The 10,027-nt window shown below is 52.1% G+C and overlaps 6 protein-coding genes across 6 annotated transcripts; 3 read left to right on the top strand and 3 right to left on the bottom strand.

The window, feature by feature from the left end:
- Positions 1 to 213: 213 nt before the first annotated feature.
- BO88DRAFT_474128 (uncharacterized protein) lies at positions 214 to 1,449 on the bottom strand. The gene has a single exon (XM_025711794.1). The coding sequence runs from the start codon at positions 1,262 to 1,264 to the stop codon at positions 416 to 418; it is 849 nt and encodes a 282-aa protein (XP_025566973.1). The 5' UTR covers positions 1,265 to 1,449; the 3' UTR covers positions 214 to 415.
- Positions 1,450 to 1,526: 77 nt separating this feature from the next.
- BO88DRAFT_359473 (Isochorismatase hydrolase) lies at positions 1,527 to 3,309 on the top strand (the record flags this gene model as incomplete). The annotated part of the gene is made up of 1 exon (XM_025703826.1): positions 1,527 to 3,309. One exon carries the CDS (start codon positions 1,527 to 1,529, stop codon positions 3,234 to 3,236), a length of 1,710 nt encoding a protein of 569 aa, XP_025566972.1. The 3' UTR covers positions 3,237 to 3,309.
- Positions 3,310 to 3,476: 167 nt separating this feature from the next.
- BO88DRAFT_178456 (class I SAM-dependent methyltransferase) lies at positions 3,477 to 4,421 on the top strand. The gene has a single exon (XM_025701715.1). It carries the CDS (start codon positions 3,717 to 3,719, stop codon positions 4,386 to 4,388), a length of 672 nt encoding a protein of 223 aa, XP_025566971.1. The 5' UTR covers positions 3,477 to 3,716; the 3' UTR covers positions 4,389 to 4,421.
- Positions 4,422 to 4,463: 42 nt separating this feature from the next.
- On the bottom strand, positions 4,464 to 5,315 carry BO88DRAFT_359469 (alpha/beta hydrolase; the record flags this gene model as incomplete). The annotated part of the gene is made up of 2 exons (XM_025703825.1): positions 4,464 to 4,811; positions 4,905 to 5,315. Coding segments are annotated over 2 exons (759 nt in total), but the record flags the coding sequence as incomplete, so codon positions are not given.
- Positions 5,316 to 5,652: 337 nt separating this feature from the next.
- Positions 5,653 to 7,002, top strand: BO88DRAFT_432919 (uncharacterized protein; the record flags this gene model as incomplete). The annotated part of the gene is made up of 4 exons (XM_025709390.1): positions 5,653 to 5,832; positions 5,934 to 6,415; positions 6,497 to 6,630; positions 6,689 to 7,002. The coding sequence occupies 4 exons, from the start codon at positions 5,653 to 5,655 to the stop codon at positions 6,967 to 6,969; spliced, it is 1,077 nt and encodes a 358-aa protein (XP_025566969.1). The 3' UTR covers positions 6,970 to 7,002.
- Positions 7,003 to 8,192: 1,190 nt separating this feature from the next.
- BO88DRAFT_422830 (cytochrome P450) lies at positions 8,193 to 9,963 on the bottom strand (the record flags this gene model as incomplete). The annotated part of the gene is made up of 5 exons (XM_025708602.1): positions 8,193 to 8,812; positions 8,905 to 9,148; positions 9,208 to 9,659; positions 9,719 to 9,778; positions 9,912 to 9,963. 5 exons carry the CDS (start codon positions 9,961 to 9,963, stop codon positions 8,193 to 8,195), a joined length of 1,428 nt encoding a protein of 475 aa, XP_025566968.1.
- Between the last annotated feature and the right edge of the window lie 64 nt (positions 9,964 to 10,027).

The raw sequence follows: 10,027 nt of genomic DNA, 5'->3' as shown, positions 1-10,027 counted from the left end.
ATTCTGTCACTCTGTCTTAACTGTATAATAAAAACGACTTTTATATCTTGATCTGACCCTAAGCTACTGGCCAGGTTAAAGTTATGTTATATTAGGTATAGCCACTCCAGCAGCCGCCCTGCTAGTCAGAGTAAATACGTTTATACGGGTACATCGTGGTAGTGGCCTGAGAGGCTTAGTGATTCCGACAAATCGAACAATGGTTTAATTCTGGAATTTCTGTATGGGAGAAAGATATTCCTGCTCTGGGAGGCTACAGTAAAGAAATGGAGTTGCAGGGCTTTTTCTCCGGGACGTCTGATTATGCTCGATAATAACATTGTGTCCTGGGAAGTTGAAATCGAGGGCGGCACCGTGGGGTTTCGCCCGCAACTCTTATAGATTTGAAGTCAAAGTAGACAAGGGAAGGTAGACCTTATGGCTTGCGTGCGACACAGACCACACGAGGCATCGAGAGAGCAGCGCCCCGGGCAGCCTCGGTGCTGACCTCGGCCAAAAGCACGTCCAGTTCACGGGCTTCCAGCTCCAAACCCTTAGCCCGGAGGGTCTCAGCAAACTCCAGCATGGTCATCAGATGTTGATGGCCGTTGGCCATGATCAAGTCCCTGCGGTCAGTGAAGTGGTGCATGCAGGCGTCAACGAAGCCCTCGCGGGTGAGGATCTTGTCCAGGCGCATAACCCAGTCGTGGCGGCCCTTGGAATAGACGAAATCGCGCAGGCGGTCGAAAGCGGGCGTAGGAGACGTTGGATCGACACGAGTGACGTGGGTGTCCGGGTAGTTGAGATCGTCCCACTGGATGTAACCGCCGGGTTTGAGCATGCGGTGGACGTAGCGGATGATTGGGGTGGGGTCGCTGTTCTCCACCACCAGGATGAGCAGCCGGAGGTGTACCACCTCGTACTGCCCGACCAGAGGGTCCGGCAATGGGGCCAGAATGTCGGCGTGGTGCAGGTGCACGTTGGCCGGCAGCCAAGGGTGGGGCGGTGCTTTGCGCAGATCCAGGTCCAGCCCGTCCAGCTGCACGTCGGCGTCGGCAGGCAGGGTCTGCGCCAACTCCGTCAACCACAGCGCCGTGCCCGTGGCCAGGTCGGCAATCCGCCCGGTGGTGGGGAGGGGGATTGAGGGGTGCAGGGTGAATCCAAGTGAGGCCCTCCACAGGAAGATCTGCAGGTTCAGGCGGCACATGGCCAGGGAATAGTGGCCCAGGGTATAACCTTTGCCGTCGGCTAGATGAAAGCCAGCCGCTGGAGTAAAGACGGTCATTGCTTAGGCTTGGTTTTTGTGGTCTGGGTATGAGACTTAGGGATTCATTGAAAGGGAGTGTGGGTGGCACGACAGGGATATATGACCGGTGCATCGGTCCCTCTAAGCTTAGCGGAAGCAAAAGCCACTAGGGTATATATTCAGAAATAACAATCCGTGAGTAAGCCATGTTAACAGCCTTGAAAACCATAAATTCAGCCCCCTCCCTTAGGAAAGACATGGATGGACTCAGCCTTGACCTAGCAAAATACAGCCTAATATTATGTCAGCCATGTCATCACTTTTGGTGGGACTTGCCATCGGCGCCGGCACAGGCCCGGAACTAGCCGCGGTGTTCGAGCAAGTCATCCACGCCCTGGCCACGCCGTACGGGACAAAGATCGACTGCTTCCGCTCCAATCGGATCTACAATTCGTATTCGTCGCTGCTTGCCGCTAATGAGACCGACGCCGTGACCGAGGAAACGCTGCAGGACACCATTCACTACCGGCAGTTCTGCGAGGAGGCCGCCGCGCGAGGCGTGCGAGCCATCTTCCGCACCTCAATCTCGGCGCAGGCGCTGTATATGGTGCGCGAACAGCTCGAAGCCGTTAAGTGCGAGCATTACTGGCAGAGTCCGACCAAGTCACTGGTGCTGGTACGTGACCAGGCGCAAGGATTCTACGGGGGAATCAACGAGGTGGAGAAGGATGGCAAGGGCGTGTCGCGCACTGTCCATTTTCGCAAGGCCATCTTCGACCGCATCATCACCTTCGGCCTGACTCGTGCGCGGCAGCTCCTGGAGGCACGAATAACGGGGGCGGCGGCTGCTATCGACACTATCACGCTCGTCTACAAATTTCACCTGTTTGACGGGCTATTTTTACAGTGGGCGCGCGATTGGGAGCAGACCTACGGGGTCACCGTCCGCTGCGTGCAGGGAGACACCATGAACCGGAACCTGTTGGCAGCTGGAGGGATCGAGGGCCACCAGGTGCTTATCGCTGCCAATGAGTATGCAGATCTGATGCAGACAGTGCTTCTGGACCGGTTTGGGCTCGGGGTCCAGGAGGGAGCGTGTGCAGAAAACATCTATCTGCATCCGACGGTGCAGGGGCTGAGCGAATGGCAGACGGCGCATGGATCAGCGGACGATCTGACCGGACAGGGCATTGTCAATCCCACTGCAACGATCCGGGCCGTCGCTGCAATTTTGGAGGACAAAGCGCTTTGTGTGGGAGTCAAGCGTATCACGGATCTGGCCCTCCACCAGCTGGCCATCCAGGGCTTACAGACTCCCGATCAGGGCGGCTCCTCCACCACTTTGGCATTTGTGGAAGGATTCTTGGATGCTGCTGCGGTCCTATCGGCTGCTACATCTCCAGCGAGTCTTGCTCCAGCTGCATCCGATACCGCGCTGGTTGTGGTGGACTTCCAAAACGACTTTGTCACGCAGTATCCGCATCCACGCGACATGGAGCGGGTCAGTGCCAACATTGCGCAGCTAGTGGATCATGCCCGCCAGGCCCATACCGAAGTCATCTGGGTTCGATTCCATGGAGATCCGGAATATCAGCCGCGAGGCTGGCGCCAACGCGACCATGAACAACATCGCAAGCCATGGTGTCTGCGCGGAACATGGGGAGCCGAGCTGTTCGGGGCGGTACAACCTCGTGCGCAGGAACGTCAGTTTGAGAAGCGAGCTTGTTATGACCCATTCCTGGTTCCCGGATTCGAACATTATCTGCTGGAACAGAATCTAGAGCACCTGGTGGTGGTGGGGCTGTTCACAGATGTCTGTGTCGATGCCACAGTGCGCGGCGCCTTCCAGCGGGGATGGTTGACGACGGTGGTGAAAGGCTGCACTGCTGGCCATCATTTCACCGAAGACCAATGGTTGGCGTACATGCAACGGGTGTACGGCACCAGAGTCTATGAAATTGGCGAGTTAGAGGGGGTTTGGGGGCCGGAGCACGACCGACTAAGGATGTAGTTTAAATGAATACGAGGGCCATGCAGAGTCGGAAGAATTAGCGCTGCGGTAGCGCCGGCCCTAAGTAGAGGCGAAGGAATTGGGGCCATAGGAAATGTAACTGAATGGCAAGGCAATCTCCGACTTAATATATCCATCAATCCCATCCATCCGTTCACGCCATTGCCACTCATCCACTTCCCTTCTGGTTCAAGACTATGGATCCTTCTGTCTGGTACCACCGCGACTTGGGGTCCCGATTATCACCTGCTTGCCGGTTCGTCTATAACCGGTGGAGTAGCATCGCCGACACTGACCTTCCTGCGCACCTACACCGCGTCGTAAGTTGGACCCTGCCCTGCACCTACCCACGTATGTAATGTACACATACACCGGGTGACACTTCAGGAAGAGTGCTAATCTACTAATGGCTGTGCCTCGACCAATCTGCAGCGAGATCGAGCCTGGCCTGTCGGACAATACCCCTGCATCGGGCAATGGATGTTCCTGCTGCCAGGCCTGGCCGGCTTCCCTGAATTTCCCTCGATTCTGGACCTCGTACGACAACCACGAGAGGCAATTGTGCTCGATCTCGCGTGCGGACTTGGCCAGGACCTGCGGCTGCTGGCGGCCCACGCCGCCTACCCCGACGGCGTCCCGACGGCGCGCTGGTGGGCGGTTGACCTGGAACCCCGCCTGTGGGAACTAGGCTACGAGTTGTTCCGCGATCGTGATCGCATGGCAGCACACTTTGTGGCCGGCGACTTCCGCACCCTCGATATCACCGCCGAATCATCGCCCCTGGCTCCGCTCCGCGGCAGCGTGGACCTGATCATCGCTAATCAGTTCATCCACCTGTTCGACCTGGCCGATCAGCGGGAAGTAATCCGGCGGATCATTGAGCTGTCACGCCCGGGCACGAGGGTGGTGGGGTACCAACAGGGCCGGCAACAGCCCCGCGAGGATGTGCGACCCTGGGGCACGATGTTCTTCCATAATCGCGACTCGTTCGTCGCGCTGTGGGAATCAGTGCAGCGCGCAACTGCCACGGAATGGACCATGCAGGTGCGCGAGGTGGATCTACGGCGGGATTGGGGCTTGCAAGTGGAAGATGTGGCCTGGATGCCCGCGGATCAAGGCGGCTTGGAGTTTGTGTTTGTACGTATGAATTAGCTACAAGCAGCTAGGAACCAAAGGAAAAACAGACGAGTGGAAGACCAAGCATTGATTTCTTCACTCTCACTTAGCCTGAAATATTGGGAGCAGGTCGTCGACTAAGCCCACTGTCTCGGGGATGCGATCAACGAACGGTGCCAGGTGGCTGCATTCCATCTCCTTGACGATGAACTCCTTTTCGGTGTTGGTAATCATCCAGCGTTGCGCCTCCTTGGGCACCGCCTTGTCCGCCGTAGTGATGATAAAGGCAAGCCGTCCGGCGTAGGCAGCGTCTGTCCAGGCCGGAACAGGCTGTGGAGAGAAGAAGGCCAAGGAAGAATGGGGTTTCAGGTAGCTATTAAGATCGCCTAGGAGTGCCTGGTCAACCTCCGGAGCGAAGTTGCCGACTGGGTCGTCGACGATGTTGAGTTGCGCAGAGGGCTGCAGTGGGAGAAGGGATGGGATGTCAGTGAATATGTGAGGCCACGTGAAAGAAGGCAGAAGGACGCAGGATGCAGCATTGTTATCTCTCACCTTGTCGAGAAGGATCCAAGAAGGGAGTTGTCCGCCCTGAAGACCGGCGCAACTGTGGCCTTCAGGAACCATAAAGGCCGCCAGGAAAATCAGCCCTAGGATTCCTCCAGACTTGCCCTGCTGCTGTCGTTCCACCTTGGACAATCCACAAGCAGCCGATGCGCCAGGCATGCCGGCGTACGAGTGCATTAACAGCACCACGTTTTGGCTTTGATCCTCAACCAAGTTGCGTAGCTCGCGCTGAATTGCGTCGCTGTCGGCTTGGCAGTCGGCTGTGGCAGGGTTGGAAGGATTGAGCGAGGGATAGCCTGCCAAGTGCGTGCGGTAACCGGCTAGATTGAGGGCGATCAGGAAGGGCTGGTAGAAGTCCGGCGTGAGCCAGGCACCGGGAATCACGACGACAGTAGTCATTCTGAGGATCTGAGGCTTTGGGAAGAGATGATTGCGGTGCAGACAAGGAGAGATGCTTGAAGATGAGAGAAATGACAGTGATTAGTATTGGGTCCTGTCCGTATTTGTAATGGGATCTGGCAGCGCAGTCGGTTGTGGTCCCTGGTGGGATCCTGAGATCCGGCCCCTAAAGGAATCCCTGTCAAGCTCCGGCACACCCTGGTTCTTTCTACCCCTTTGGCGTCGGTCTTACGTGGGGCCCAAAGATCGATGCCCCCATGTTTATAAATCCGCGCAGATTCCGCTGACTGTTGTCTTGTCGATTTGGATTGATTGATAGACCTGGAAGTGCTATACCATGGATCTCACCCCTCCAGCCGGCTTGGACCTGACGGAATCCAAGCGTCCGGAACTGTATGGAGCCTACTCCGTCACCTATGCCTTGGCTCTCCTGGCCTTTGGCCTCCGCATCGTGTCGCGCACGCTGATCTCCAAAGCAGGTCTGTGGTGGGATGATTACCTGGTCTGCATCGCGATGGTATGTTTTCCCCTCGCTCTTGGCCTTCCCTTTGCATTTCATGCTTCAGCCTCCCCAATCCCCATTGAGCAGTATGCAAGCCACTAACCGGACTTGTGCAGCTCACAGCGACAGCCAACTACGCCACCATGATCGACTGGGTCAATCACGGCGTAGGGCAGCACATCTACTTATATGGACTCCCGGGTCTTCATCACTTCCTCTTGAACCTTTTCATCGTCGAAATTTTGTACACGCTGTCGATCTGTTTCACCAAATATTCAATCCTGATGTTTTACTGGCGCATCTTCGGCATGAGCAACATCCGGTACCCGATTTATCTCATCGCTTTTGTCGTGACGGGGTGGGGCTTGGGGGTTATTTTAACAACCATCTTCCAGTGTCTCCCGGTGCATGGATTCTGGGACAAGACCATCCCCTCGCACTGCGGCGTCAATGTCAACAATTTTTTCATCGGCAACGCCGTCCCCAATATCCTCACCGACTGGGCGCTCCTGACCCTCCCGCTGCCTTATGTTTGGAAGCTGCAGCGTAGTGCGTCGCAGAAGCTGGCTCTGACTGGAGTGTTTATTATGGGTGGATTGTACGTTCATTGTCATTCCTATTCCCCTTTCTACCCCCAATAACTATAGTAACATCGAACTAACCGGGTCGGGAAAACCAGCATTTGCATCATCTCGATCGTGCGTCTCGTCATCATGCTCAATGCATACAAGGTACCCTCGCTGGACGAAACATGGGTCTTTGTCGGACCCTCGAAATGGACGGCAGTGGAGACAAACATCGGGATCGTGTCTGGTGTGTTGCCGCTTTGACCGTTCGCCATATTCTTTTCTACGGGCTAATTACGAAATAGCATGCCTACCCTCGCTCCGACCGGTTATCACACTCATAAAGAAGACTGCCTCCAGCACGAATGGCGCTTCCCGAGACGAGAGTTTGCAGGAGAGTTACAAACGTTACGGTACTCTCCATTCGAGCGGCAAGCGCGGCAAGCGACTTGGAGAGGATGAGACGGCCCTGACACTCACGGCTATCTCAGTGCAGACCACGCTTGACGTGGAATCATCGTATTCTGCAGTAGCTCGGGGTAGGGGCTCAGGGATCATGGTAAATGCTTCCGGAGCTCCTAGCTAGATTAGAAGTGAGAGATGAATACTATGATAGAAGAGGAAGGTACCAATGCCAAGTAATACCGATGAGGGAGAATTAAATCCAATGTCAAACTAACCCTTCGAATCCTAATCCGGTCCTGCAACGTTCCCTGGCCGTATGAAGCGTTCCACTTACACCCAATAGCTTGGCCAGTAGCCTGCCCGTGTAATCTTCTCAATACACATTCCATCTGCTTGCGTGTCATTGAGATATGTCTCTCGACCTGCTTGCGAACAGACTGTTTTTGACAGTTACTTTTCTGCGGAAATGTTTAAATCACAATCGTAGTATGATTCCTATTAGTGGCAGCCGGTGGGGGAAACTCGGCCGGTGGAACCCGGCAGGGGAGACCTGCATTGCGGGCTTTAAAAAAGTGGTCGGCCAATCAGGGCAGAATTACAGGTATGATCCAATGATCTAGTTGCCTAGCATAAAGGCAGAGTAGCTTCCTATTCTCCAAGTTTCAGGCTTTTTATAGCTTTGTAAGGGAAATGATGGAAGGCTGCAGAGCAAGGATGACGCATATGACACCACCAGCCAGTGAATCATATAATAGTAGTAGTCTACTGCCATTTACCCGCAAACTCCTTCAAGACTTACATTTTAGAATAAATGTGTGTATCTTGATCTCAGTGCTATATTATAATCTGAAGTTGTAATATTAAATAGTGTATAAGCTATCAAGAATATAACCTTTAAAGACTTTAGCGGGCCTTCTCATGACCTTGTAGAAGAAAATTAAATTTAGATAATGCATTTAACCTCAATACTCATGTACCAATACTTACTAGAGATGTTGAAGATAATTTGAGTGTTTATAATCTTAAATCACATAAGACAATAATCATAATATTAAAAGAAAACAAAATAAAATTCATATTTAATACTTGTAATAGAGACAAGCCCTTCATAGTACCCCATCATATCCATCCTTATACCGCAGGTTTAGAATTATTCCATTAACCTAACCTGACCTGGCCCTAAGCCAGTCTATATGTTATAATCAAGATAATATTATCATCTACGCTGTTTTTCCACTTGGGGTCCGGCACCCTAATAGCATTTTACTAGAATATCTTTACTTCTGTGATATAGACTGCCTTAATCTATCACATCTGTAAACTCCCATGACATCGATAATCTATCTCCATGGTATCGTAATTCATGCTAGATTATATCTGTTCGAATAAATGGACAGATAACACTCATGCTATTCTAGGTCTCAATTCAATCACTGGCCCATCAACAGCAGTAGTTACTCCTGCCTTGAAGTCATACTCACAACTGGTATCTTCCTTGCAACAACGCTTGTTTCTTGCAAGACGCAGGTCATATCTCCACAACACCCTTGCTATTGCTAGATTTACTTCTGCCCAGGCTAATCTCCAAGCAACACACTTCCTTGGTCCAACACTAAATGGAACAAATGCCATTTGCATCTTCTGTTGGCTCGTCTCATTGCCATCAAGCCACCTTCCAGGCTCGAATCTATCTGCATCGTGGAAGTATGTTTCGTTACGATGCACGGTATAGGCAGCTACACCGACAATTGTTCCTGCCGGTACATAAATGCCGTCGACTTCCATGCCACCGGAGAGGACTTTTCGCGGGAGCAAATTAGGTGCAGGGGGCGTAAGTCTCATTGCTTCATTGATGCAAGCTCGCAAGACAGAGCAGTCCGGAGATGCAAGGACAGAAGATGCTGTTATTGAGGACTCCGCAGGGAACGTCATTCGGATAACTCTTGTCAGATGCGCCAAGATATTTGAATCATGAATGATGTAATATAATGTAGCAGAAAGAGCAGTAGCGGTTGTATCGGAACCTAGAATATCTCAGCATCATAAAGTAAGTGGAAGGTGAAGGCTAGCTGTTTCTAGAAGGCGCAGCTTCTCTGCAAAATATTCTTCAACATACCTGCGACGAGCAAGAGCATCGACTCAAGACCTAGGTCTTTTCGAGTAAACTGCAATCCAGTCTTCTTATCTCTTGCATTCAGCATTGCGTTGAAGATGTCTTTCTGTTCACTATTGTTGCCAACCTCCATTCGTGCAGCTGACTGGGAGCGTGTCCACCTTGCCGCAGCCAAAATCTCCTTGTACTTTTGCCTTAAAAGCAGACAATCCAGCCTAAACTTTATGAAATAAGGTTGAAAGAGTCCCTACGGCATATGTTAGGTCTATCCTGGTATTCGAGAGATCAATCGGTGAAGGAACATACTATTAGGCTCCGTTGGGATATTTTCCGAATCACGGAAGGGAACCAGCGCATTTCAGTTGAGTTCAACATGTCAAGATCATTGCCGTAACTCAGATCAGTGATTATGTCAAAGGCTAGCCAGTCGCACATTTGCGAGATATTCTTAGGAGAGCTCCACCCAGATTCAGAATTGGTATCCGTAAGAAGGTTGTTGACAAAGCTGGATATCTTTTCTTGGATTCTGTCCTCCATATCTTTGATACTCTGGTCTGAAAATGCCTGCGCCAATATGCGACGCTTGAAGGTGTGGATATTCCTAGAAATCGCAGTGAGGGTATTGGGGGTATATCGACTTGGGCTCATTGATGCGTAACCTTCTGACTTCTGGACGTTGGCCCTGACTGCATAAATGTCGCTCACAGCCTTGGAGGAGTTGAAGGAGAGGGAATTTGGCCCAAAGCGCACGATTTCACCTAATTAAGTTTGCGGGCCGATTACTCTGGGGTTCATTTCAATATGCCACATCACTTACCGTATTTCTCATGCCATTCAAGGTCCATCATGTGTAGGTCACCTCGCCATGCATAGAATGCTGCGTATCAATCGGTCAAAGCTCCCATCCAAGGTCCCGGGAACCTCGCTAGCGGATGGAAACAGAGTCGGTATGTGGCAAGTGATAACGCCTTCTATTGTCAGAAAATGCTGCATATCCAGATGGTTATGACCTACATAGCAAACGAGTGCTATCACGCCGATTAATATGAGATGGAAACCCATGATCCTTGGTTAGGGGGCGATTCCTTAGGATGTAAGCTAGATGAATTCTCAAAAGAAGACCTCA

The sequence above is a fragment of the Aspergillus vadensis genome (genome assembly GCF_003184925.1).
Source record: "Aspergillus vadensis CBS 113365 unplaced genomic scaffold BO88scaffold_3, whole genome shotgun sequence".
NCBI lineage: Eukaryota > Fungi > Ascomycota > Eurotiomycetes > Eurotiales > Aspergillaceae > Aspergillus > Aspergillus vadensis.
This window is presented reverse-complemented; position numbering and strand designations above follow the sequence as displayed.

Excerpts from the sequence above, each read along its gene's own strand:
- BO88DRAFT_474128 (XM_025711794.1), bottom strand. The coding sequence starts at position 1,264 with ATGACCGTCTTTACTCCAGCGGCTGGCTTTCATCTAGCCGACGGCAAA.
- BO88DRAFT_178456 (XM_025701715.1), top strand. The coding sequence starts at position 3,717 with ATGTTCCTGCTGCCAGGCCTGGCCGGCTTCCCTGAATTTCCCTCGATT.